Source organism: Prunus persica, chromosome G1 (genome assembly GCF_000346465.2).
Source record: "Prunus persica cultivar Lovell chromosome G1, Prunus_persica_NCBIv2, whole genome shotgun sequence".
NCBI classification, from domain to species: domain Eukaryota; kingdom Viridiplantae; phylum Streptophyta; class Magnoliopsida; order Rosales; family Rosaceae; genus Prunus; species Prunus persica.
The window spans coordinates 31,024,900-31,052,896 of NC_034009.1; the positions used below are offsets into that span (position 1 = coordinate 31,024,900).

The 27,997-nt window shown below is 37.0% G+C and overlaps 5 protein-coding genes and 1 long non-coding RNA gene across 8 annotated transcripts; 2 read left to right on the forward strand and 4 right to left on the reverse strand.

The window, feature by feature from the left end:
- LOC109950627 lies at window positions 126–2,292 on the reverse strand. The gene is made up of 2 exons (XR_002272879.1): window positions 2,000–2,292; window positions 126–925 (listed from the first exon to the last, which is right to left on the reverse strand). It is a non-coding gene; the product is annotated as an uncharacterized LOC109950627 (long non-coding RNA).
- Window positions 2,621–4,128, forward strand: LOC18792879. Its single transcript, XM_007225755.2, has 4 exons — window positions 2,621–2,942; window positions 3,064–3,145; window positions 3,278–3,394; window positions 3,769–4,128. Exons 1-4 carry the CDS (start codon window positions 2,821–2,823, stop codon window positions 3,817–3,819), a joined length of 372 nt encoding a protein of 123 aa, XP_007225817.1. The 5' UTR covers window positions 2,621–2,820; the 3' UTR covers window positions 3,820–4,128.
- LOC18792187 (mitogen-activated protein kinase 12) lies at window positions 4,268–9,009 on the reverse strand. Of its 3 annotated transcripts, none has more exons than XM_020570191.1 (11): window positions 8,611–9,009; window positions 6,697–7,105; window positions 6,480–6,607; window positions 6,305–6,364; window positions 5,987–6,136; window positions 5,694–5,849; window positions 5,476–5,613; window positions 5,292–5,365; window positions 5,039–5,140; window positions 4,691–4,949; window positions 4,268–4,603 (listed from the first exon to the last, which is right to left on the reverse strand). In XM_020570191.1, the coding sequence occupies exons 1-11, from the start codon at window positions 8,845–8,847 to the stop codon at window positions 4,550–4,552; spliced, it is 1,767 nt and encodes a 588-aa protein (XP_020425780.1). In that variant the 5' UTR covers window positions 8,848–9,009; the 3' UTR covers window positions 4,268–4,549. The 3 variants fall into 3 exon arrangements, with proteins under 3 accessions (XP_020425780.1, XP_007222000.1, XP_020425785.1); XM_007221938.2 differs by having other exon boundaries at window positions 4,268–4,600; window positions 8,611–9,006; XM_020570196.1 differs by lacking the exon at window positions 8,611–9,009 and adding an exon at window positions 8,082–8,185.
- Window positions 9,416–12,419, reverse strand: LOC18788522. The gene is made up of 3 exons (XM_007224554.2): window positions 11,522–12,419; window positions 10,914–11,336; window positions 9,416–10,674 (listed from the first exon to the last, which is right to left on the reverse strand). The coding sequence occupies exons 1-3, from the start codon at window positions 11,789–11,791 to the stop codon at window positions 9,595–9,597; spliced, it is 1,773 nt and encodes a 590-aa protein (XP_007224616.2). The 5' UTR covers window positions 11,792–12,419; the 3' UTR covers window positions 9,416–9,594.
- LOC18791021 (nudix hydrolase 25) lies at window positions 12,525–15,096 on the reverse strand. The gene is made up of 6 exons (XM_007223520.2): window positions 14,751–15,096; window positions 14,395–14,445; window positions 13,799–13,891; window positions 13,488–13,582; window positions 12,883–12,994; window positions 12,525–12,794 (listed from the first exon to the last, which is right to left on the reverse strand). Exons 1-6 carry the CDS (start codon window positions 14,814–14,816, stop codon window positions 12,690–12,692), a joined length of 522 nt encoding a protein of 173 aa, XP_007223582.1. The 5' UTR covers window positions 14,817–15,096; the 3' UTR covers window positions 12,525–12,689.
- On the forward strand, window positions 18,528–27,189 carry LOC18790013. Its single transcript, XM_020555224.1, has 25 exons — window positions 18,528–19,206; window positions 19,597–19,709; window positions 19,799–19,925; window positions 20,169–20,267; window positions 20,340–20,408; window positions 20,506–20,640; window positions 20,711–20,787; window positions 21,407–21,608; window positions 21,932–22,096; window positions 22,205–22,289; window positions 22,434–22,667; window positions 22,789–22,883; window positions 23,060–23,102; window positions 23,321–23,478; window positions 23,906–24,016; window positions 24,154–24,222; window positions 24,348–24,491; window positions 25,138–25,212; window positions 25,298–25,474; window positions 25,594–25,679; window positions 25,826–25,880; window positions 25,988–26,113; window positions 26,252–26,365; window positions 26,515–26,631; window positions 26,731–27,189. Exons 1-25 carry the CDS (start codon window positions 19,090–19,092, stop codon window positions 26,794–26,796), a joined length of 2,859 nt encoding a protein of 952 aa, XP_020410813.1. The 5' UTR covers window positions 18,528–19,089; the 3' UTR covers window positions 26,797–27,189.

Below are 27,997 nucleotides of genomic sequence, written 5' to 3' on the forward strand. Positions count from 1 at the left end.
TGTGTACCTACAACACAGGTACTTGACACATTGTTTGGGATTATCTTCTCAGAAGTTTGGCATATACATGTGATAATGAAGGCACAAATGAAGATTTACACAACTGCTTGGACAAAACAAGAACATGACTGTAAAACTCACAAGTGTAATCTTAAGTTATTAATATGAAGGAGGGAGAGAAGAAAAATTAAATGCAATACATATGTATAGATCATGACATTTACACACACAAAATTTGGGCTGGTACAAATCATAACTCTAGCCAAAAACAGCAAATGAATTCACGCAATCACGATCGCCTCCTCAGTGAGATCCTTTTTAGGCATTCCCTTCACGATCTGAGGTGGAACACCACATAAAGTGTTGTATATGCATTGCAGGACCCAAGTGTACAAAGATCAGAAAAGCTTCTACATTTAGAAAGTTGTATGAATTTGATAAATAACCTATAAGATACAATGCATCCAACACTGTAGCACCAAATGACATAGCTAGGAGGGGACTTCTGCTGTTCCAGCTGGGTTTTTAGTTAAGATTAATATACAATACAAATAGCAAACTTCTCATTACACAAGTCATATGAAATGACTTATAGTGCATAGAAGTCATGTTTTCATGGTTTTAGCTTTAGTGCATAGAAGTCATGTTCCAACAGCTATGGATAGTACATAGAAGTCATGTTTCCATGGTTTTAGCTTTGCTAATTGCATCTCTAACAGCATAACTCCAAAGCTACAGGTAACCTCTAACAGTACCTATGGCATAGGTAACCTCTAATAGTGTACCTATGGCGCAGGTACTGTATGCAGGTACTGTACACAGTGGCTCCCTCACATTCTCTCTAATTCGTTCCATTATGCGATGAAACTTCAACAAGTCCGACCTATATTCGAGGGAGCGATACCCCTTCCTAGCCATAAAGAACCTGCAAATGATGATATGCAATTAAGAAAGCAAAGAACATCTAACTAAGCAAGCAAAACAAATTTCAAAACAAAAAATAGCAGAAAAAATTCCTATTTACAACATCAAAATAGGGACGAAATTTTGTTAGAATCGTTCTGTTAATGAAATTATGTCATGTATCAACTATGAAGTAAACTCTCAATCTCAATCAAAAAACAACAAGAAAATGAAAAATAAGGAAAAGTAAAAGAAATGGGCTATAAAAGGAAAAGAAAACGAAATTCGTTGTGTGGAATAATATGAATAGAATAAATTATGTACCAAAAGAGACGAGTATATCAGATACATAAACCAAATTGCTAAAACAGCAAAATAATAGATCAAAGTAGACTGACTTACTGAACTGTAATATAGATCAAACAGGACAAACAAAAACAGGAAAAGGACAGAAATAATACCCCATGGGCTTAGAAGCTCGTTATAAGCTTGTACTTGTAATTTTATCAATATTGCTAATCTTATACTTGATAACTATCACTATTTCTTCAACAACAGCGTGCCCATCTTAGTATTTTGTGTGAATGAAATTATATCATACAAGGAACATAGTACCTATGAAAAAAAAAGGGGCTATAAAAGGAAAAGAAAACGAAATTCTTTGTGTGAACTGAGTACAAAGATGAACTGGTTTAACCCTTATTCTTCCTATGGTATAGGTAGAGGACCCAACTATATTTCCATCATTCTATACTAGTGATGTCGAACTCTGTCCACAAAACTACCATAAAACAGGGATCAATTTTTGTTAGAATCGTTCTATGAAAACTAAGAAAACCTGTATTAGTAAGTAGGTGCTATAATTTGAGTGCAACTACATATAGAAATTCGTTCAGGAAGCAGTAGTTACATATAGAAATTCGTTCATGAAGCAGGCTTAGTTATCGTCAAATACATAGTTGGGGTCCTCAATTAGAAAACGAAAACAAAAAGAAATTGGTTCAAGACAGTAGTTACGTATTCAAATTCGTTCAACAAGCAGGTTTTGTTATCGGCAAAGGTTTCCACTTGCAAAAGAGGTAAATATACAACATACTTGGAACACAGGCACTGCAATTGATTAAGAAGAAAGGTGAGAATCCTCAAACGACGGCAAATTCCATCGGCTGCAATTGAAGAAGACGAAAGACAAATTCAACTCTAAAATGAACCCCTAAACCCTCAACAATTAAGAAGCGTGAAATCTGCAGAAATCGGCTTGACAGAACCATAATTGATTGTGGAAGATACGATTTTTGTGATTCTTTCTATTCTTGGCGTCTGAAGATTGTTCAACGCAATTTTTGATATTTTGCTGTCTTCTAGGTTACCTGATTTCTATCTTAGGGGCAAAATTGGAAGCACAACATAAATTAAAAAATTAAGAAACCAAAATATAAACCTTGGAAATTAAAAAAAGATAAATAATCTTACATGGCACAAAAGAACAACAAATGTGTGGATTGCACCCAAATTCTGTCATAAGAATTGGACTTATACCGAATTTTCACGTTTTTGTGAGCTTAGGTATTTATGTGTAAGATTTTTAAAGTTGGGTACTAATTTGAAACCACTTCCAAAGATTGGGTACTTTTAACGTAATTAACCCTTCTTTTTTTTTTTAATTTCCTAACTTTTCTTTTGCCTTTACACAGAACATTCGCAGTAATTTGGGAACTGGTCTAGGCCCAGGTGGGTTTGAAACCCTGGGAAGAAACATATGTGGGCTAAGCCCAAATTTCTTTAATATTTCCCCATTTTTCGATCTGGCCAATCTTCCAGCGATCCCCGGAAGCCACAACACCTGTTTGATCAACTGTCTAGCTGAAATTGCCCAAACGTTTTGGCTTTCAAGTACTCAATTTATAGTCACAAATCATGATGAGGCTGTACGATGGCGTCAAAGAAATTCTAAAGATTCAGAAGTTCAGGCGAATTGTGTCATATGCTGGATTCTACTGCTTCACAGCAGTCTTGAGCTACGCTTACGCGAGCAATACGTGAGTCACTTACAACCTTAAACGCATATGAAATGAAAACACATATCTGGGTTTTGAACCCCATGCTGTTCTTAACATTTTCCATCCATGGTTTTTTCCGTTGTTGTATTTGGTGTTGCAGAACCAGAGCTGGGTTTTCCAGAGGCGACCAATTCTATGCGTCTTACCCAGCCGGAACCGAGCTCTTGACGGACACAGCAAAGGTACGTGAGAACTCTGATTATCAGAACATGAAAGGCTTATACTTTTTAAGTTTTCAATGTGTTTGATTTGATTCGTATTGGCTTCGTCTTCGATATGAATCTATGATACTTGAATTCTTGGGGTTTTGCTAGTTGTATAAAGCTGCTCTTGGTAATTGTTTCGAAAACGAAGAGTGGGGTCCCATTGAGTATTGCATCATGGCCAAACACTTTGAGCGACAGGGTAAAACACCCTATGCGTACCATGCCGTAAGTTACTCAACTTTACTTAATCAATTATAGCTCACTTTCCCAAGTTAATAGTTTGGATTGCATTTGCTTGGTTTTGTTTCTTTGAATGAGGGTATGGTTTGTTTTTTCATGAAATTTGAATTGCTAATTACAGTTCGATTTTCTGTTTTTCTTGTATCATTTGCTATGTTGATGCACACAGTTTCTGTTGTTGGTGTTTTGTTCTCTTCGGAGTACATGGTTATACATCTGATTAGTGTCTTCCGAGTATCCATCTGCTTTCAGCATTTCTCATTTTCAGAAGCTACCTCTCATTTTTATTGGGTTGCATAGAATGGAAGTTCATTCGTAGTGTGTTCTTTAACTTGTTCATTTTATTAACTTGTTTGCAGCAATACATGGCACACCTTCTATCTCATGGACAGCTTGATGGAAGTGGATAGAAGATATTTCCTGTTGGTTGCCAGATTATGAGTTGAAAATCTCATACCATATCTCTTGAAACTTAAAGTTGCCCGTGGTGATATTTGAAGTAAATATGATGCCAACCATTGAAATGCGAGGATTTACTAGCAGATGAATGCGCGATGTCTGAACTTTGATCAACTTTGTTGTTATATTACTTGATTTTCATCATGGGGCACCAAAAACTCCATAGATTTCTGTTTTCTGTTGTTCTTTCCTATCGTTTGTTGAACGAGAGTGCCTTAATGAATAATGGCTATTTGTGGTCTCCAAATCGTTGTGCAGAATCTATAGCTTCTTGTGTTAGTTTCTTAAACTGATTAACATGTTCTATGTTTGGCATGTTAGTCAAATGCCAGCAAGTCCAATCAAATTACGTTACTTTGCTTGAGAAAGGAAATGGTGTAAAACTGAGAATCAATAGGATGAAGCAAAGTCAAGGTACTTAACCGCTCTCAGATATAAACTAATATAGGTTTAAGAACAAATCATGATATAGGTTTACAAAGAGTATAACAGCCAAAGTGAGTGGTATATGCCTTCTCGCCTTAAGCAAAAAAGAAAAACCAACATTCGGTGGCAAATGTCATAAATTATCCACACACACACAAAATGGCTTTAGGCCCAGCAACAAAATGAAGCCATGCCCTCGTAGGCTATCTTATCAGTAGTATAATACCAGTGATATGCTGATGCTGCTGCTATCCTCTATGCAACGACATTGATCATCTCGTCGTTTCGCTCTGCCGTTCTATCTTCCTGCTGGGTTATACAAGCACTGATTACTTGCAGATAGTACTATGAAAACTGAGAGGTGCCGAACATACTAAAAAATCTAGGAACCCTTACCTCACAGTACTGTCTGTTCGCAGCCACGCACTTAGAGGCACTAATGCTAGCACTCTTCAACAGACTGTTGGGACTATAGTTTGGCTTACTGAGGCCATTCGGTATGGTTGATCCATTTTCACAAACAGATTCTGCTACTTCAAACCCCTTGGACCTTGGAGGGCTGTGAATAGCTGCACGACCCACTGAAGCTGCAGCACTCTTTTTAGCATTACCATTTTGCTCCGCAGCCTCATCCTGGGACATGCATACTCGTTCCCTGTGCAAAAGAATGGAAAGCCATCAATCTCGTGAATGAAGATGATACAATAAAAAACGAGTAGAATCCAAAGAAAAAACCAATTTTACCTTGGTAACGAAGCATGCTTCCTTTGAAGTGCAGTGCTTCTTTCACCTTTACTGTAGTGTGCCTCAAGATGGGCAAATTGTCGTCTAAACCGATCAACCCCACTGGTGGACATGAGATGAATTTCCATTATACATTTTCACAAGGATACTTAACAGAAGTATTACTAAAAAAAATTTAAAGCAAAATAAATCACATAATATGATGTGCTGTATGCGCCTTCTAGAAATCACAGATCTAGGAACAAAGGCTGACCTTGGATACATGAAGCCAATATTATCTGACCCTTGAAGGTAATCTTGCAGCATCTTCGGATGATACTCTAAAATCTGAATGCTTTAGAACGTCACCATGAGTAGATGGTAAGGAAAGAAAACTACCAACAACAAGAAGTGAAGAATAACGCACTGAAGCAAAGCATCACTAACTATAGTCATACCTCTCTGTAAATTAGCTCTCTTACATCATCTTTTGTCAATTTACTCCTTTCAAACTCAAACTCGAGCTTTGAAATGGGTTGTTTAGATGGTTCCTGGTTCACATTTGCCAATCCATGAAAATACGGGTCTGCTAGTGCCTGAAAAGAAAGCAATGACCTTTAAAAGGAAACATAAGAAACGAAATTATGGCAAACAGTTGTTTTCACTAAAATCTTACCTCTTCAGCAGAAAGACGATCTCTAGGATCAAATGCAAGCAAACGCTCAAGTAAACGAAGAGCCAATGGATCTGCATTTGGGATTTTTTGCGAGAGAGGAACTGATTTCTTTTTCTTCATGCTACTTAAATACCTTCTGGCCTTCTCGTTCCGAATCTGCAATCATTAAGATATCCCACATGATTGGTGATCAAGATCTTAACCAAGTCCAAAGACGCAACCACTTGACTTTGATTAAGTTTTTCTAATAGTATCCTAATAACAAATGAAATTGACAGAAAGAGGTAACAAACCCTTGAAATAGATTCAGCAGTAGGAGTGCCGAGTAAATCGGTAATGAGATCCAATTGATGTACAACATTTTTCCCAGGAAACAACGGTTTTCCTGTTAGCATTTCTGCAAATATGCACCCTATGCTCCAGATATCAATAGCAGGGGTGTACTGCAAAATACAGGTCACAAAATGCTTAGCCACAATCTCAAAGGGTTTAGTTCTATCATAAATTTTATACACTTGTTTCTCATATGCCTAAATCATGTAACCATATCACTAATTATTCATATATCACTGTGAGCTGAAAATCTCGTAATATAATCTTTACACTCTCACCTTGGAGAAAAAGGAACCACAGAGTTCAGGAGCACGGTACCATCGAGTTGCCACATAATCCTTGAAAAAGGTAGAAAAAAGAATTCAGCATTAACAAAGAAAAGGAAGCTAAAAAGGCTAACGATTACTAGAATGGCAATCCACAACTTCTATTTTCCCATATAACTACACATACAGTCCAAAAAATGGTAGATGGAGCGTCACTAAATGCTGCACGAGCAAGCCCAAAGTCACAAATTTTCAGTTTGCAGTCTGAATTAGCAAGTATATTTTTTGGCTTTAAATCTCGATGGAAAACATTTGCTGCAAAAAGAAAAAAAGAATACATCAGCGCCATAGAATATGTGAAACCGAGGGAAATTCTATGGTGGTACAATAAAAGGGTACCAAACCTGTATGTATATACTTCAGAGCTCGAAGAAGCTGGTACAAGAAAAATTGGTAATGCTCGGGACTGAGATCATCATTTGCCTTTATAACTTGATGAAGGTCAGATTCCATCAACTCAAATACAACATATATATCCTTAAATTCTCGTCTGCAAGGGGGTAGCATTATATGCTTTATTTCTACAATATCAGGGTGATGTAGCAGCCGAAGGAGCTTAATTTCTCTTAAAATTCTTGTGGCATCGGAGACATGCTCAAAGACATCATTGATCTTCTTAATAGCTACTTTCTCACCAGTGTGAGTATCAACTGCGGATGCAACAACACCATAGCTACCTTTCCCAATCACTTCTTGAATTTCATATTGACTTGCCTCACCATATTCTGTGAAAAATTCTTTGTCAAGCATATTCTGAATTTAAATTAAGAAATAATTAGTAATCCTTCAAAAGCAAAATAAGGGCAGAGGGAAAATTGTGAATGGAAGAATAAACAAAAAATGGATGGTAAATGCAAACTTGAACTGACAATTCTAAAGTATACGACTGCATATAAAATTAATATGATAAAACAGAAGTGTACAACAACCGTCATCAACGAACATAAACCACAGATAAGGAACATCTTATTCAGCTCAAATATATTGATGCGGTTATTGGGAAAAATGGGAGCAAAACTTAGAAGTTAATCTAACCTACATAGAGAATCTAGAGAGAGCGAGAGAGCAATAAATAAATCAAACATTGCAATAAGTATCACAAATCAATTTTAATTTAGTAACAAATCCTAAACAATGATTCACAAATCAATTTTCAATTTGCAATAAGTCACTTGGTTCATTTAAATCGTATTGGTATATTAACTAATCAATAAAGAAAATTAAACTATCCTAATATTTTGCAATTATCACTAGCTTACTTTCTGCGACTCCTTCCAATGGGTAAATTGTTGTTCATAGCAGGCAAAAGAATATATATGTGTAGTCATGGACAGATGGATACAGTTTTAAATAATTTTAAAGATCAACAGTGCAGTACTCTTCAGATGGGACTTATTCAAATCCTGCAGTTCGAATATCACACTTCATTGGCATATCAAAGCCTGAAGAGATCATCACTTGCCATTAAGCTGAACAAAATCTGACAGAAAAGTTGTCTTTCTTTTACACTCTTAAGTCTCGAGTTACAAATTGCATAACATGAGAATCTAAAAAGTTTACGACTTGAAATCGCAGTTCAAGAAACTTGTTGGATCCTTGATATGATATGAGCCCGAGCAAAGACACAAGAAATGATCAAGCAGCTAGGCAGTTGAAAAAATGAACAGAAAACTAGAAGGTATGTACATACAATTATCTTTAAAAAAGAAAAACAGTGACTTTCAAAAACCTTGTTGTATTTCTGATAACTATTAGACCAGCCAGAGTATGAGATTGTCTGATCCTCTCAGGGAACACCAAAAAACCCACAAAAGGATATGACAGGTATGATTTGATCAAGGATATGAACCCATCAGATAAGAGTATGTGAAATATATACATATATATAGATATGTATGTATGTACAGCAGTGCAGATTTGAACTTGTCAACCGAATTGTTCTTATTCGTGATCACCAACAACATTAATAATTAATTAGAAGGAAAAAAAAGTCAAAAATGTAAAAAAGTGTTTGATTAAAAGTATAGGGGAAAAAGAGAGATGAAGGGAAGAATGAATCCAAAGGAAAGACCATTAAATTTGACTCGCATACATTTCAGTCGAGAAAAAGGACAACTTGTGGCAACCGACTCAGCTCTAAATCCTCAAAATGCGGACCTTATCTTATCAGTCATCAGATCATACAGACGGAGAGACGCAAAGGAAGAATATTATTAAAATTCAACAGCTGGGTTACAGACAGACGGTGTGTGGCTGACCTTATGATGGCCCATAGAGGCCAGTCTGTGATTGGTCCTTTCAGGCACCTTGATGGGCTTCAACCCACTCATGTCCAACTCCACCGTGATTATCAACTCCTCCTCCTGCTGCTCATCAGTACTTGCCGATGATGGTGGCTGTTGAACGACGTCGCTTTGTGAAATAGCACGGTGATCAGCGGAAGAAGAAGAAGATGATGAAGAGAGACCTTCAAACCAGCGAAGAATGGCTTCCATATCATATGCGAGTTGGGAGACTGATGACCGATGACTAGATCTTTTGTCCGCTATTAGCGGAGCTTCTTTTATACTCCGTTTTTTGATTGGGACCTGTCCGATTTGTCAAAGACTGTCTTTATACGCAGTTGTCTGGTTTTTGGCTTTCGGTTCTATCTATCCGTCGTTTGTAAAATGCTAATCAATGAATGAGTTAATTTTTTGTTACCAGTTATTTTAGATTATTTATGCCTTTCTTTCGTTATAAATTGACATCACAAACATATGGAAAATGCTAGGGAGACCAACTTTAGATACCAACTTGTGTACCAACTCTCTAATAGAGGTGGAGCCCACTGTGCAATCATATCAAGAACTCTTGAGGAATTTCACATGTTTATTACAATAGTGATTAGTTTATGAAAGAGAAAAAAGAAAAAAAAGTTAATTGGTTTATTTATCTGATAATCATCAAATCCTAGAGATTCCCCAAAGTAGCCTTATGACACTGTCGTTCGTTTGCAAATTAGCAAAGGCTTTACTGATAAAAATCAAATTGCCATCCAAAATTCACTTTGCGAAATCAGCATTAAAAAGTCCACTGGGTGGTGATTCATATATACCTTTCTTAAACTACTGTTAGTAGTGAGATCATCCTGGCAGACAAAACAACTGATGCAACTGCATCTAAACCCAAAAAGATATATACCAGAATATATACAAACATAAAATCAAACACTTCTGTAACAAGTCTTCTGTTTCTGGTACTCATTGCAATTTTGAAGGCCTTCCCCGACCTCGACGCTTTTGTTGCAACTGCTCAATCTGAGGGGTCTGTGGTGGGTTCTTAGCCTTTTCTGCATCTAATTTTGGTTTAGGATGCCTCCCTCTGCCTCTGTACTGTGGCTGCTTCTGTTGCTTATCTGAGCACAATACAACTGCCAGACTTGTTTCTGAATTTGGTTTTGATTTAGGAGGCCTCCCTCTGCCTCTGTACTGTGGTTGCTGCTGCTGTTGCTTATCTGAGCATGATACAACTGCCAGACTTGTTTCTGAATTTGGTTTTGGTTTAGGAGGCCTCCCTCTGCCTCTGTACTGTGGTTGCTGCTTATCTGAGCATGATACAAATGCCAAACTTGTTTCTGAATCTGGCTTTGGTTTAGGACGCCTTCCTCGGCGCCTTGGTGGCTGCTCCTCATCATGATGTTCAGGATCAGAGGATAGCAATGCCGAAATGCTTACATCCATATTCTTTTTAGCTTTAGGAGGCCTGTCTCCAAGCCTTGGTGGCTGCTCCTCATCATGATGTTGAGGACCACCACATGGCATCAATGCCCTAGTACTTGCATCCATATCTTTTTTAGCTTTACGAGGCATCCCTCGACGCCTTGGTGGCTCTTCCTCATGATGAATTTCAGGAGCCAAGAGTACCAATGCCCTAGTACTTTCTATACCTTTTCTAGGCTTACAAGGCCTCCCTGGACGTCGCTTTTCTTGGCTTTGAAGTGGTGATTGCTGGAGCTGATCAGCAAGAGGCACATCACCTTGGGTTCTCAAGTTCTCATCACCATGGCAACATAATTCCAATATCTTAGTTCTGACTTCAATATCTTGCCCTTGGACTCTCTCTCCGATCTCTCTAACTTTCCCAGCTTGCGGTTGAAAATGATTTTCAATTACCTCAATTTCGTGAGCTTGTGTATTTTGCTTATATACTTCCCCACTTCGTTGTTCTTCTCTATGATGATTTCCTTGTATCACTTCATTTTCATACACCTCAGATTCAATATCTCCCAGTATTGCTTCTTTATTCGAACTCCCTTCCACATCCAACTCCATGCTTGCCATCTGCATTGTCAAACGGAATTAGACCCACACAGAGAATGTTGCCAAGAGCAAAACCTACTGGAAAAGCACAAACAAGATACGACTAGCTAATATCAAGTTAAGATGACATGAGAACAGCATTGCTCAACAAACTTCAAGCACAAAGTAAAATCAGCGCCACCAACAACAAAGATTTACCAGGCCAGCAATTGAGAATGTAAAAGGAACCAAATGCAGAAACCAGGTGTAAAAAATAGCACCTCAAGTTGTCCCTCATTCACTTCCATCTGCTTTCCTTGGGCTTCACATTTGTTTTCAATCACCTCAAAATGCTCTTGCTTTTGTACATCAAGTCTTCTCATCACCTCACTTTGCCATTCTTCCCCTTTCATTTTTTCCTCCATCCTTTCAATTTCGCGTCTATCCTCCCGCCCTGGCCACCTTTCGCTCGTAGACTCTCTGTCCACCACACCCCCATCATCACCCTCCTCAACCGCAAGATTGTACCTCCTACCTTCCAAATTCACAACCACCCTACTCTCACAAAGTTTCCTCAGATGATGCCTCAGAAATCCCTCATGCGCCACTGGCAAATCCTCATATTCCCTTTTGATAAACTCCGATATGGCCACCTCACTCAACCCACCTTCCTCATCCAACTCCTCTATTGCCCTCTGTATCATCTACATTCACAAAAAACAAACAAATGCAATGCACAGGAGGAGATCAACAAAACCAAGACACTCACAATATCCCTTATAAAACAATATACACAAAAAAGAGAGTAGTTTTCTTGCTTCTAAAAGCTAATCACTTTGAACTTACAAAATAAACAAAGAAACTAGTAGTTAACCAAATTCAAAGTTACCGAGGCATAAGGAGGGTGAGTTGGGGTGTGGACGGTGGGGATGAGCTCTCGGAGGCGGCGGTCGATGTTGGACTTAAGGCCCTCGGAGTTGATGATGGGTTTGGAGGGTTCTGATGAAGCGGCAATACGGGTCAAAAGGGCGTCTCTGAGTTTGCAGATGATGCGTTTTTGCCTTTGATCTTTGATGTTTTGATGATGAAGGGGTTGGTGAGGTTTTAAGGTTGCCATCGTTTGGGGTTTAAGAGTGAGTGAGCAGAAATGGACATGCATTTAGGATCGCATTGTGACTCAAACTTCTTCCGGTTTTATCTGTGCCGGTTCCGGTGCCGCTCGGCGTTTTTTTTCTTTCTTTCTGTTACTTCCTTTACTTTACTAGTGTACTTTACTTCTTTCCTTTTTTTTGTTCGACCAAAGAAAGTGAATTGTTTTTGTTTTTAGGGTTTTTTGTTTTTTGTTTTTGTCAAAATCAGAGGGGAAACGGTGAAAACTCACGCACACGGATATTTAGGAGTTTGAATCCAGGATCACCCAATGGTTTTCTTTAGGCTTTAACTGGGGAGAGTGGCATGAAAATAGGTGAGCTTCTATAATAGTCCACCAATAATAACCATGTACCTAATTGGACAGCTATTAAGGACCCCTTCATTATAACCTTTCACGAGTCATTCTATAGTGAGGGACTTATTTTTGACCCTTATATAAGGTCTTATTCTTAATCATTAGATTAGACTAACCAATTTGATCTAAAAACTAAAAGATATAGCCTCACTTAAAAGTCAAATATAAGGGCCACAGTATAGAATTCTTGAACCCTTCACTATAACCCCGTCACAACCCACTTTTGTTTTTCTGGGCTTGGGCCCCCTTCAATACCAAAAACAGCTCTCAAATTGGGGAAATAAACACAGAGAAAGTCGAGTCCTTAACTCTTTTCGGCTTTTCCCCCATTTGTTATTGATAGTTGTAGGCTTGTAGGCGGGCAAAGCCATTGGAAGCAAGCAACTAAGTAATTCCACATAGATTTTATTGTTATAACAACGCAAAGATCTAATTTGAAATTCTCATTATCATTTACAATAAGCAGCAGTCGTACTCGATCCAAATTCAATCGGTAAAATGAGTTAAGAAGATGAACATAACTACACAAGAAGCACACCAACAACAACATTCACCATTTTGTGGATTTACACTTTGTCGATAAAGCACTGCCGTCGAAGTAGGACTGGAAGGTCCTGATAACTTCCTCATATGTTGGCCTCTTGTAGTCCACTGCCTGTGATTAGTAACCACTCATATCTGATTACGTCCACAAAACACAATGATTCAATTAAATTAACCGGAAGGATTATTTTTCAGCACACCTGCTCAATAACTTCTTCAGGGATCGCCCATTTCCACTCTGCAAATTCTGGATCAGCTGCCCCATTGGCTAAGTTGATCTCACTCTCATCTTTTGTGAATCTCATAAGAAACCTGTCAAGTGCCCAAATTCATTGTTAAGCAGAAGCAGAAACTTTTGCATCTCTTATTTCCATCCATTCGGAGAAAAATTACAGATCTATATAAGCAAAGGAAGCACATTAATTTTTCACTGAGAGAGGAAGCCTGATATAACTGAATATACATGGTAAGCAAGCGCAATATCAATTCTATAATTCAGTTGAACCATACAAAGAAATTTCAATTTCATGTCCCTTAAGTCCCCAGATGGCTCAAAGCACTTGTGGTTATGCCCCAGGCACAGAGTATACACATCCTCAATAACATGATCATATAAGGAGAAACAGCAGAGTACATGCGATGACAATGACATTAATAAAGATCTGCAATTACAATGAGGAAAAAGTCTCTTAATGTGCTGAGAATGCAACATTACATACTTGCAAGCTTAAGAAGGCAGGTTTTAGAAGACTTGATAATGTTTTTAATTCATGAAGTGTGTGCATGTGAAGGAAGAAGGACATGCCATTTTTGTGCTTGCCCGTGCCATTCACCTCCCCAGAGACGATTTACTTTGGTCTTCACAGCAGGCGGAAAGTCATATGTCAACCAATTCGGAACCTGTCAATACACACAACCTCAGTCGTAAGTGTGGAAAATTGACTGCTATGAAAATTCAGCTGCTCAGCATAGTTATGAAGCATGCAGCATATTTTGACTATAATTTAGAAGTTTTGAACTCCATCCAAGCCATTACTTCATGATACACTGGAGTTTTACAAATTCAATATTTTTACAGTGGTGATTATGGGGTTTTTGCCAGATTTCCAAACTAACCTCAGCAATAATTTCAGCAGATTCTATACCAGTCTCTTCTCGTAGTTCCCTAATAGCTGCATTTTTAGGTTCTTCACCATCTTCAATACCCCCCTGAGATTGAGGATCCAAAAATTAATACAAAAGTGAAGCTTAACCGAATGAATTGGACAAAACAGCAGAAATCCAGAAAAAACAGAGAAACTTCAACCTTTACAATGATTGAAGGAAAATTTAGACCTTGAAGAGAATCCGATACTAGTATAAGGAAAATTTGTACAGAGATTTTGGGCAAAACACTTAACCATGTGGAATGGATTTCTATCATTTAGCCATAAAAACACTAAGTCCATCCACATCCACTATGGATGTTTTGCAAATGCGAGGAAGCAACGGGTGTTCAGATTGCACGTCTCTGATTCTACATCAGTAACTATTTGAACAGAACTTATCAACAAATAAGGGTTTAAATTAAACAAGCCATTAATCTTCACATAGTCGACAACAATTAGCCATATCCCCAGGTGATTAAAGCAATCTCTTATTTGGTAGCAATTAATAACAGCTTTTATAAGTGGTTGAAAAAAAAAAAAAAAAAGCATCTAGTGCGGTACTACCTGAGGCATCTGCCATGCTCCCGGAACATTCAATCTTGATCCAACGAAAACCTGCAATAAAACCCAGACAGTTGCAATACAATTTCTTCCCGCAAATATGTACACTTTTTCAAGGAAAAGGGTCTTAAATTGGACTCTGTTATTAACAAAACCGATTTGAATTTACTGGGTTTTGTCAGAGAGTTAGCATAATCTTAGTGACGGAAACAAAATTGGATCACAATCTAAATCCATAATTAACGAGACCCTACCAAATACAGAAAGATGACGAAGCAAAGAAGAGAACAAGTGGGTTTTTTTATATGATAAATTTAGAGGAGAGATGGATGGAGAAGATGGAGGGTGAACGTGAATACCAGATTATCAGAGTTAATGAGGCAAACGCCAACGTTGGGTCGGTAACCAGAGGGCAGATCGTCCATTGCTCAATTTGCTCTACTTCTTTCTTCTCTGCTGCTGAGACTTTGAGACCCAGAAAGCTCTCTCCTTGGATCGATGACTCTCTCAGAAAATCACAACACAATAATAATAAGTATAAAACTAAGAAATAAAGTGGGCTTTGTGGGAATTGGTGACGCTGACCATGACAAAAGGGTGACTCAGAGCATAGAGTTTCCCACTCTTATCCTGCGCACCCTTCCACCCAGGTTTCCTTCCATTCCAATCAATCAAGTGACACTCTTCCTTCCAGGTAGGCGCCACGGTATGCTGCGGCTGTCCTCACATTTCTTGTCATGAGCGCCCTTCTAGGATGTGTCATACTTAGACACGTGTCTTTGTCAATGCTTGTGTAAGATTGACCCAAAGAAGATTTCAAGGATTTCATGATAACGAAGCTCGTGGGTGTTTTGTTTAACATCGGGCTAGATACTTAAGTTTATAAATTTTTATGAATATGGTCAACCTCCCAAGATTTCAAACAAGTTGACAACAGATTTAATAGAGATTTCGTCCAACCTAAAAATAGAAAAGTAGAAAGAAAAATGAAAGAAAGAGCCAAGTAGAGTTTATGGTAAGTGTATGAGGGCGCCCACGGAGTAGCACGGCCTTTGGAGGAGGGAGAAACTGGCGCCTGATCAGAATGTGATGGTGACGTGCAGCTTAAGTCAATGGGCGAACATGCGGATAGAAAAGAGCATCGCTAAAAGACAAAGCCAACAAAAAGTAGTGGGCGGGGGAGGGGCGTTGACTTTCAGTGGCCCAGAGTCAGGAAGTGCATCTTTCTTTTTAAATATTTATCATCATTATTTTTTAAATTATTATTTTATTACCAACCGAGCTGTAGTCGCCAATCTACACGAAAGCCACTGCACAGAGCTCCGCGTCCCCCTCCAACGAACAGTTTTCCACTTTAAATGGTGTGACTGATATTAATTTATTATTTAAACCAAAAAAAAAAAATCATTGTATTAAAATATAATCTTTTTTAAATTTTACATTTCTCACAAAAACAAAATAAAACATGAAACCCTTATCAAATTTATTTACCGAAAAATGTGTTAGTATTTTTTCTAAACAAATAGTGAGGATGTAGTACTATTTTTTATTTATTTAAAATAAGGTAATTGTGAGTATAATAAGTATAACGATAGTAGCCAAAAAAGAACGAACGGTCCTATTCTACATTATATTAAATGGGAGCTACCAAATGAAAATGTTTGAAAATTAAACTTTGATGACTATTGCGTTCATAGGGGTCTAATTCAATGAAAAAATGACATTGATTTGCAGATTAGTGGTCTTAAATTCGAACTTCTACTACATATTAGTATTGTTCCTCTTGTAGTATCGCTTGTATTATACTAATAAAAATTACTGATGCTGCACTATTTGGGTATGCAATTTGAGATTGTAATGGGAAGGTCAAGGTGGATGGTTCTTTTCCTTTAGGTATTACTTTCATCTTGCAAGCTGAAGCAATGGCTTTAAAACATGGACTCATTTGAGCAAAATGATTAGGTATTTCGTCTTTATGTATTGAAGGAGACTCACAAGTTTTAATCAACATTTTAAAATGCAAGACTACTCCTCAGTGGCAGAGTCAGGAATCTCAATAAAAATTTTGGTCAAGAGGACATCAGTTATTCAGCTCTTTACATACTAATGTACCAGCAACTGAGATCTTTATACAATAGAATCTAGTCTCATAAATGCACATACAGAACATGCATAAATACACACTATTGTATGAGATAGACCTTACTTGGCTTTTATTATTCTTTAAGGACAAATAAGGAGTTCTGTACATTACAAAAGATTGGCAATTTATATTATATTCACTCAACAAGACTAGTTGGGGGTTTGGGGGAGGGGGGATTGAGTTGGGAACTTAGGGTTGGAGGAGAAAACAAACAAATTTGGGGGTTTTAGAATGAAGGTATCGGTGCTGGAGAGGAAGGATGCGCTGGGCATTTTCATAAATTTTTTTAATTTCAAACGTGGCCCAAAACAACGTCGTTTTGGCCAAAAAAAATCCCTGGGCCAAAACGACGTCATTTTGCCCAGGTTGTTTTATTAAAAAAAAGACTTGCGCGCACACCTTATTCTTCAGGTCGCACAACCTTCTTTCTTCTTCAGTCATTTAGTCGAGCACTTGGTGTGCAGCTCCAAGAGGTCGCACCAGTAGCTCCAAGGGACCTCTAAGCTTATTTTCATGGCTTCCAAGAGGTCATGCAACCCCACTAACCCCACTGTGGCTCCGTCACTGCTACTCCTCCTTGACGAATATCTTCAATTATCACATATATTTGGCAATTATTCAAGATCTCTATCCTTAATATGTTTGGCATATTTATCGAGAAGTTAATATGGATGCAGATGCGTTAGCAAATTTTGAACAAGATGTGGATTACTTTTGTATTTAGTTTTGTAATTTTCCTTCTTCAATTGATATTGAACTCTTGTATGATGTTGGGAATATTGGCCTCCTAAGAGGAGCTTATTGATAATTTTCTTTTCTTTTTGTTTTTTTTTAAATAACAAAATTTTATGGGCCAATTATATCAACTGACCAAAGCTTCAAATTTAGTGGCCCAAATTATTGGAAGGAAACTGGGGACTTTGCGGATTTCCATTGCCAACCCAATGCGAGCGAGAGTCGAAAAAGTTAAAGAAGGCGCATTTCAAGATGAGGATATGTTTTTAGGACTGGACTTTCGTCATCTGTTTTTGGGTTCTATTGTCTTCTTTGGAAGTGGCATTTGGGCCATTGTTTTTAAAACTATATCTTTAATCTTCAGTTTTTATTTTCATAGGTACTTGAGAAATTGTCAAACTTGAATTGAACTTGAGGTCGAATTGGTTATCTTCCAGCCAATAATATATACTAGCCCCTACACGTGTGCCAATTGAATTTTTTTAATTTTAATTTTATTTTAAAATTTTAAAAAATAATAGGTAGTTGTGCATTATTTGATTTTGCTTTTAATTTTAATTTTTTTAATATAAAACCTTGTGAATTTACCATATTATCCTTATTTAAATAATAATTTCAATTCTTAATATTTGTATTAACTAAGGGTATTTTCTGGTATTTTGAATGTTTCACCATTCTTTGACTTTTGCTTTATATATAAAAATTATAACTAGCCCCTCATGCGTGTGGCAATTGTTTTGTTTTAATTTAATTTATTTTAAAATTAAAACAGATAATGGGTAGTTGTGTTCTAAAAATATTGTAAATTTACCATATTATCCTAATTTAAATAATAATTTCAATTATTAATGTAATTAAGGGCATTTTGAAAGTTTTACTATTCTCTGCCTTTTACCCTTGTAGGGCCCACTCAACATTGTATTTCACTTATCCAAACTGTCTATTTTGTAAATATTTATTCAAAGATAATTTCTATAAAAAAATCACTTGAATCCGATATCATTTAACAATTAAATTAAATTACTGAAATTCAAGTAATTTCTTGAAGCACCATATTCATTGATTTTGTTGGTCTCAATTAGATTAATGATTTTAAATTTGTCTGATTTTTTGTAAGGATGATATATGAATACTTGAAAAATAGACGGTTTGAATCATTGAAAAAAAAATCGTAGGGTACCCTGAAGGGTCTCGCTCAAATAAAAATTATTTGAAAAATCCCTCAATGGAAGAGGAATGTGTATTTTATATATTTATTTTTATATGAAATGTGAACTTAATTAAGAAAACTATCTTTAAAAAACAAAAAAACAAAAAAACCCACACTCACACTCATACGACACAGCACAAAACTAGCTAATGAGTGATCAACAATATTACATTCTTTGAGTTTGAGGTTAAATCCTTTCCACCAAGAGAAAATAGATATTCGCATTTGTTAAAATATGAAAAAATGTCCTGAATTTTTCAAAGGCCGTCCAACAAAATTGAGTGAAAGATGAAACAAAAAACAAGCGGGACGAGGAAGACAGAGGTAAGCAAAGTGTACACATAAAGGCAGGCGGATGAAAGCAAACAGCAGCTCATTGAAACCCGTCATCCATATTATCAGTTATTTATCATATCTGATATCTATAAAGAAAGGTATAAAGATTCTTTCTCTTCTTTAATTGGAGCAAAGATTCCCCTCTCAAGCAAACAATCCAAGAAAGAAAGAAGAAGGATTAGGTGCAGAGCTGGTATTGGGGGATTGAGATTTATACAGCAACCCTCCATTTCCTCGTGTTTGCTGAGACTAGAGGCCTCTCGCCCCCCCCAAAATGGACGACGATGTTGTACAGCGAGTCTTCCAAGAAGGAGGCCGCGACTATTTCCAACAGCAACCCTCAACTTCCTCTTCCTCTTCCTCTATTCTCCAGTCACTTCCTCTCCATGTGGTATCGACACACACTAGTACACATGCTTTTTTGGTTTATGGGTTTATTGGGTTATTTGTATTTTGCATTGCAGGTCAAGATTTTCCCGTTTTGTTGCTTGTTTAGTTGAATTGTTAGAGTGAATATTGGGTTCTCTTGGAATTGGGAGTTTTGTGTTGGAGCTGTAATTTGTTTGTCTACTTGGGTTGATTAGCTGGGATTGTATGCATGTTTAGATTCTCGTTTGCCGATCCTTTTACGGTGCAGGACATAAGAATTATGGAACTTACCAAATTGGAATTGAATGTTTTTCTTTCATCTGTGCTCTTCCCATCATGACTTTAAGTCTCTAACAATGCTCTCTGAACTTATATGAGATACCTAATTACTGCTCGTGTTGAAACGGTGCAGTCTTTTGATCACGGGTATTATTTGCTAGTAAAATCTATCCAAGAACTTAGAGAGAAAAAAGAGGGCATTGTAACAGTTGGCATTGGCGGTCCAAGTGGTTCTGGTAAATCAAGGTATATATAGTTTTCTGTAGGCTATAAGCATTCCTTACTCTTGTTTGTTGCATTGTTAATTTTTATTGTAATTTTAATGTTTCCTGAAGCTTAGCAGAAAAGGTGGCATCTGTTATTGGTTGTACTGTTGTATCAATGGAGAACTATCGTGATGGATTTGATGAAGGGAATGATCTGGGTTCAATAGATTTTGATATGCTGGTCAGAAATCTTGAGGTTTGCATCTACTTATTTCCTGTCATGCTCATTATTCATATAAGTTGGTTGTATTGATTCATGATTCATGCCTGAATACTTGGGATAGCCATATAAACCTTCAAACCTTCAAATCATTTTTTATATAAAGAAGCAGAGTTTCCTAGTATATATGATATTCCGAAGTCAAATCCTGGCTGATTTGTTATATTCAAATCCGTGTTTTCTGAGTGATTATGTCATTACATTTTATGTTGAAAATAGGATTTGACAAAGGGTGAAGATACATTGATTCCAGTATTTGACTATCAACAAAAGAAACGTGTTGGTTCAAAAACAATAAAGAGTGCTTCATCTGGGGTGGTAAGAATGTTTAGTATTCAATTTTTATGGTTTACCTCAAATGCCAGGTTCTTAATCTCTCCTTGTTTTTAGGTAATAGTTGATGGCACCTATGCTTTGCATGCAAAATTGCGCTCTTTGCTAGATATTCGAGTTGCAGTGGTAATTTTCTAAGTCCTATTTTGTTGGCCAAGACTTTGTAGAATATCAGTTAACAGAAAGTTGACATGACATTTTATATGTATTTTTGGTATATCAGGTTGGCGGTGTTCATTTTAGCCTTCTTTCCAAAGTTCGATATGATATCGGAGATTCTTGTTCACTGGATTACCTTATTGACAGCATTTTCCCATTGTTTAGGAAGCACATTGAACCAGACCTTCATCATGCACAGGTTGGTATTTGACTGCTGTTACCCTTGAAATTTTATTGCCGATTCTCAATGTTTTGCATTTATTTTGCAGATTAGGATTAACAACAGCTTTGTCTCATCATTTAGGGAGGCAATCTACAAGCTGAAATGCAAGAGTGAGGTCTGTATGCATTGCTAGTTTATTTTCAAGTGATGTTGGGCATATATTTATGCATAGGAAATGGGCATTCCTCATTTATGTTGCTCTTGTAGCTATATGATTTGAAAAAATGATTTTTGTACTAGCCCAAGTTTTTTCTTTTGTTTTGATGGGGAACAAACTGGCCCAAGCTTTTTAAGATAAAGATCTAGTTGAATTGAGTGAATTTTCATGATGATACAGCTTATCAAATCTTTTAACTGAACTTATGTACTTTGTAATGTGTATTTCTATGAACATTAGTTTCTTTGATGGCAACAGTGAGGCTTACGTCTTACTTCAAGTTGTGCTAAGAACTGTATTTGTCAATTGCAATGTTATTTTTTTCTTTGTAGCTCGTGGCTTTTACCAACTGGTGCTCCATCTTATTTCTTGAAATTTTTTGTTTTGGATAGGGTTTTTACTAATTTGACTAAAATTTCAAAGTTTTGTTACAGGCAGCAGAAGACATTTTGCTTATGCTTTTCAAGGAAATGAAGCTCAATAGATAGTGAGTCTGGTTGGAAATTCGATTATCTATTGGCTATTTTTTATATATACGGAACTAGAACTAAAGAAACTGAATTGCTTTCCTTCCGAAACTTTTAGTTCTATAGCAACTAAAAGTTCTACACAATTTATTTCTCTCAGTTTCATTGAGATGTACCTTAGGCCTCCTTCAGCAAGTGAAGAAGCACGGATAAATGATTGGATCAAGGTGCGCCAATCGGGTATAAGATATTATCTGTCACTTGGGGACCAGAGGATTGTCGACAAAAATTTCATTATCAGGCCAAAAGCTGAATTTGAGGTAAGAAGTATTTTCATAGGTTTTGACCATAGTATAGACATTATAATAAATAAAGCCACTGATCATTTGGATATACATTGGGTCGGTTCTTCATCTCTCTGCGTTCTGTTTTACGTGTATTCTACATGCTTGACTAATGGTTCTTATGAAGCCTTCTGGTCAGCGATGAGCAAATAGAAGGGTCATTGGTTGGAATTTTTACAGGAGATGCCTATTTCTATGTTTAATTTTTGTAAAGGACTACTCTTTATGTAATACTACTGTAGAGTTTCTAGATGTTCAATAACTCTTACCTGTTTGCTACTGTTTAACATTGGAAGCAGGTTGGAAGGATGACTTTAGGTGGGTTACTGGCTTTGGGATATGCTGTGGTTGTTAGTTACAAACGAGCATCTAAATCGGTTGATAATGGAAATGTTTCATTGTCGCTTGAAACCATTGATACCCTTGGTGAGACATTCATGGTGCTGAGGGGCACAAATAGAAAAGTATGAACTTTGTATTTTTACTAGAGTGGTTATAGCATTTGTTTTTGGATATATGCCAATGTTTTAACATGAGGTCTGATATTGATACATACTAGTGGTCTTGTGTAGACAGTTGGAACTGAAGCATTGAAGATGGGTATTAATGAGCCTTGGATCACTAAATCATATCTGGAATTGATTCTTGAGAGAAAAGGTGGCAAGCTAGGCCTAATATTAGTTCTTTCCATCTTTATGCATTTATTAAAATACCAAGTTCTTTCCTTAGGCTTTGAACATGTTCTCTCCCTTTGTTTGTACGTTATGTGTGTAATGTAGGTCATGGTTTTTCATGATGCAGGTGTACCTCGCCTCAATACACCACCCCTTTTGCCAAATACATCTCTGACCACTAGTCAGGACAGAATGATTGCTGCACCAAGACCAATTCGCGTTCCTCCTAACCTTGTTACTCGGCTTGAGGATCTATCTCAGCCATGGACTAGATCTCCAACAAAATCTAAGATGGAACCTATAGTAGCAACATGGCATTTCATCTCATCGGATCCTCCTCAAGCTGATAGCTCAACCATAGGTAAGTTACTTTGACTTGGAGATGTATTTCTTCACTTGACAAGCAATTTTGTAAGTAGCTATTTCTTGGATGTATTGTTACATCTCTCTGTGTTTCGACTTCTCTCATGAAGCAACCACAGATCCTTCCTCTTTCAGGGACACCGTGAAACTTGCTCCAATGCCTGATTCGTATGACTTGGATAGAGGATTGCTTCTTGCTGTGCAAGCAATACAGGCAAGGAGTGAAGTTAATACAGAATTGTTTGAGAAACTCCCATAATGAAAACTTCATGTATAAGAAATTCATTAGAAGAATATATTACAAAGTTTATATGAAAAGAAATATTTAAAATATGTATTAATATGTTTTACTTGGATGGGAACTTCATGTATTGTTGTTTACTTTTTCAGGCACTGTTGGAGAATAAAGGTTTTCCAGTTATAGTTGGAATTGGTAATACAGGCTTTATTTAACTCTCTCCCACTCTCATGTTTTGAGCTTTTGCTTGTCAGGGATGGCCATTGTTCTTGTTATGCTATTCAAGTCTGAAAACAGTAGAATACAGTCCTAATTTTTTTAATTTTTTAATTGTTATTTCTTATTGCCTTTTAGCATCTGAAATTAATTGAGCTTGAGGTATGTTCTTATGTTGTTCCTGATTGTTCTTGTAGGAGGTCCAAGTGGTTCCGGAAAAACTAGTTTGGCTCATAAAATGGCAAACATAGTTGGTTGTGAAGTTGTTTCCCTTGAAAGCTATTATAAATCTGAACAAGTAAAGGATTTCAAGTATGACGACTTCAGCTCGCTGGATCTATCTTTGCTTTCAAAAGTAAGGTTTGATGATTGGCTCATTTTGACTAGTTTGGTATTCTTCTTTGAGTTGTAACTTTGGGCCATATGGGGTGGCTAATCAGATGATTGCTATAGTTATGCTAGACAATGAAATGCAACCCCAAGAAAAAAACAAAAAAGATGCCTCTTTCCATGTTAGTTTCTCTCATATGCCCCATTTTCGATAGGCCTTCAGGTTGTTGAAGCCTTGAAGGCCTATCGAAAATCATACTTTTCTAATTTGTTTTCCCAGTTGCAACAAGTGTGCCAATTCGTTGGCTTGCTATTGTGAAATATCATTTTACTTTTGCTGAATCACATCTTAACTGACAAAATATGATTGCAGTAATGAAGATACAATTCCATTGATTTAGCATCTGCCTTTGTTGTTGTAGTACTTAGTGTTTTTACATTACCATGTGCAGAACATTGATGACATAAGGAATGGTCAAAGAACAAAAGTACCCATATTTGATTTGGAAACTGGTGTTCAGAGTGGCTTCAAGGAACTTGAAGTTTCTGAAGACTGTGGAGTGGTCAGTTATCAGACAGATCTACTAGTGCTTTCACAATTTGGTTTGCTTCTTTTGGAATAATATTCTATTGTTCCCTGCCTTTGACAAAACAAATCGATTAGTTTATGCTTTTTAAAATTTTTTTTATATACAAGCAGATTATTTTTGAAGGAGTTTATGCTTTGCATCCGGATATCCGAAAATCACTTGACTTGTGGATTGCTGTTGTAAGTATAACCCCTGTTGCACCTTTAAAGCTTTAATATCCATGAATCTGTGTTTCTAAGTCAGTTTCAGGTGTTTCTGAGAAAGACTGGCTAGGAAGTGTTCATTCTTGTTTTTTGGCTGTCAGGTTGGAGGTGTTCATTCACATCTCATTTCTAGAGTTCAAAGGGACAAAAGTAGAGTGGGGTGTTTTATGTCCCAGAATGAGATCATGATGACAGTGTTTCCAATGTTCCAGCAGTTCATTGAACCTCATCTTGTTCACGCACATGTTAGTGGACTTTAACCTTCTTAAGTTCAATTGTTGCCATGTTTTAAAAATAAATAAATAAATTCTATATAGGTGGTTTCTAGGTTTTGGCAATTTTTTAAGTATGAGCAAGTTTGCAAGTCGTTTTTTTCCTAATAGAGCTAGTACTTTTATAAGAAATGGATGAACTGATTTTCATGATATGTCCAAGAAACAGAAAAAGGGATTTGTTAAGATTTAAAGAAGTGTATGAGTTTAAACAATTTTTAAATCCATCCCTTTCTAACAGAGCTGAATACTTTTTAAGATGCAATAGAACTGATTTAGTGATATATTCCAAGAAAACAAAATGTATAATTTGTTAAGATTTTTCCAAGGACGACATGCTGATGGGCCCACAATGTCAAATCATTAGACCACTTTTTTGCACAATGGATTGCCCATATTCTTCTGCATGTTTGCCTGTGAACATGCACATTCCAATTTGGATTTTGGAACCAATCTATGGCACTTCCATTATGAAACTTATTGTTTCTTTTGTTACAATGGAGGCAATCGAACCCTTGATCTAGACTAATCCATTATGAAACTTATTTTACTGCTGAAATTTGGTTGCAACTTTCAAAGGCTATTTTTGGTGCTTCAATTTCTTCTTATCTCAATGCAGCTCAAAATTCGAAATGACTTTGATCCCGTGCTTTCCCCCGAGAGTTCATTGTTTGTATTGAAGAGTAACAAGCAAGTAAGGGTATCATCTTGCCTGTGTCTTGAACTCATAAAATATGATTTTCACTTTACATACTTACACTATTTCCATTTCATCATAGGTGGCTTATCAAGATATTTTGAAAATACTGGATCCTGCAAAGTTCTGCAGTTCTGTCCAGAATTTCATTGATATATACTTGAAGCTTCCTGGACTTCCTACTAATGGGCAGTTAACAGAGGGTGACTGCATTCGGGTCAGAATATGTGAGGGCAGATTCGCGTTGCTGATACGGGAGGTTTGTAATGTGACCTGGTTATAATTTGCTTTTTATTATTAATAAATACAGTGCTCGTTCTCTCTAACCAGAGTGTACATTCCATTCTTTGTTTCTGTTTCCTGAATTTGTTTGCTTAGCCTATAAGAGAAGGAAACTTCATCATCCAACCTAAAGTGGATTTTGATATTAGCATTAGTACAGTTGCTGGGCTTCTTAACCTTGGGTAAGCAGTAAACTACATACTTGAATTATAAAATTCATGGGTGGACACATTTTCTTCATGTTGGATGAAGAATTATGTTGTATTGTTGTTCTTATTATTATTAGAATTTTTTTTATCATTACTTTCGTATCTTTTGGTGATGTCAGGTATCAAGCTGTAGCTTATATTGAAGCGTCTGCTTTCATCTATCAAGATGGAAAGGTCAGATCAAATTCTATGAGATTTATTTATTTCTTGAACATGTATTCTATTTGGAAAGTACTTCAATTGTGGTAGCAATATTAGCTTAAGTTTTCATGCCTCTTTAGATTTTGATTGAGGTTGATCATCTACAAGATGCCCCGAACCCTTACCTGCAAATCAAGGGGGTTGATAAAGATGCTGTAGCAGCTGCAGGATCAATGCTTAAATTGGATGGTTCATATACTACAAAGGTTTTTCCTTTAATTATTCTATGCTGTTTCCCATTCTTAATCCCAAGCCAAAATCACTTTCTTCTTTCTGGTTTGTTTGTTTGTTTCTTTTGATTCAATTTCATCCGAGTTGGTAGTTGATTTGTTTGTTTGTTGTAGAGCTATCTTCAAATAGTGCTGGAAAGATTGCCAGCATCGGGAAGAGGCTCAGGTGGAATTCACACACAGCAAGCTGCAAGGTTGCAGGAACTTGTGGAATTTATTCAATCTCAGGTATTTTTCTATCAAGTTAATGGATATGACATATCACATATGTTTGCAGGTCTCGAAGTCTTGCAATTTTTGCATCTAAAACTAAAGAATTTTTTCAGTGCATGCTGCATTTCTAACATTGATTGAAAATATAATGGTGTAATAAACAGGGCAGCAGTTCAGCTTCTGAGTCGTCACCAATTAGAGAAGTTTCTCCGGTTGAAGGGGTTATCGAAGACATGCAGTCAAGGATTAGAAGACTTGAGCGGTGGCATACAATCAATACGGTGCTTACGATACCTTTCCCCCAAAAGAGTTGTACTGGACTGGAGCTGTATAGAATAGTTGTGCTCATCCATTGGTGTTTGTGTGTTTTGTGTGGGCAGGTACTATGGACATTTTTGATGTCTGCGCTTGTTGGTTATTCGCTCTACCAAAGGAAGCGTCAGTGATGCCGTCCCAGTTGTTTTCTGTTTACCATTGCAAGAAAGAGACTTTCTTGTTGCATTGATCATATCATCATTTTTACTGCGGCTGATCTCCTTCCGCAGGTTCAAGTCAATTGCTGAATATACAGAGTCAAAACAGTAACTTCCTAACTACAGTCACAGTTGAATTTTATGTGACTCACAACAATGATACGCACAACTTGAGAGCCATTTATTGTATCAAAGTGATCCTTCTCTTAAACTATGGTGAGAAGAAAGAAAATGAAAAGTACATACAGGCTGAGACTCAGAGAAGAATACACTCGCTCCTCCTCCCTCCATGTATTTTTTTTCTTTTTTTTTTCAGAAGTTATAATTTACTCAATGAAAGATTCTTGATGAGTTGTTTGCTGCTCTTGCTCTGCCCCCCATTCCATTAAAATATCAGAATATACGTTTTGCTTTGAACCCCCACAGCCTCATCTGATGCGACTCGTTCTCTGTAGCCCCAGTTAAAAATAGAGTAATCGACAAATTATGGTTAATTTCCCCGTTAAAAAAAGAAGCTTAGGCTTAGGTCAGCCATTTAAAAGATTCATAAATTACAATATTTGCTTTGGTTCTAAAATAAGAATGAAAAAACAAAAGGAAACAATATTTGCTTTGGTTTTAAAATAAGGTGGTGTATTTAATTTAGATTTTAAATGATTTTAAAAGAGTTATAAAGTTGATAAAGTTTTATTGAATTTAATTGAGTTTTACTGAATTCTACAAATTCCACTTTGACTAAATTCATGTATAGATTTTAATTGAGTTTGTTAGAGTTTTATTATTAATTTTAATGGAGTTTATAGCACTCAAAAAACAAAGAGTTCAGGGGTGATGATGGTGGTGGTGATGGCGATGGCGGTGGCGATGGTGGTTTGTGAGTGATGAGGAGGTAGTGGCGGTGGCGGTGGGAGTGAGGTGGTGGAGGTGCTGGCGTCTTGGTGGCGATGATGCTGTCGATGGCTATAGTGATGGTGACGATGGGGGTGATGGTGGGGCTAATAGTTGGGTGGTAGTGGTGGTGGTGGTGGTAGTGGAGGCAATGGCGGTGATAGTGCTGACGGTGACAGTGACAGTGGTGGTGGTGATTGTGGGGGTGTCAGTGGCGGCGGCGGGGTGGTGGTGGTGGTACTGGGGGTGGCAACGATGGCGGTGATTGTGGTGGCGGCGGCGACGA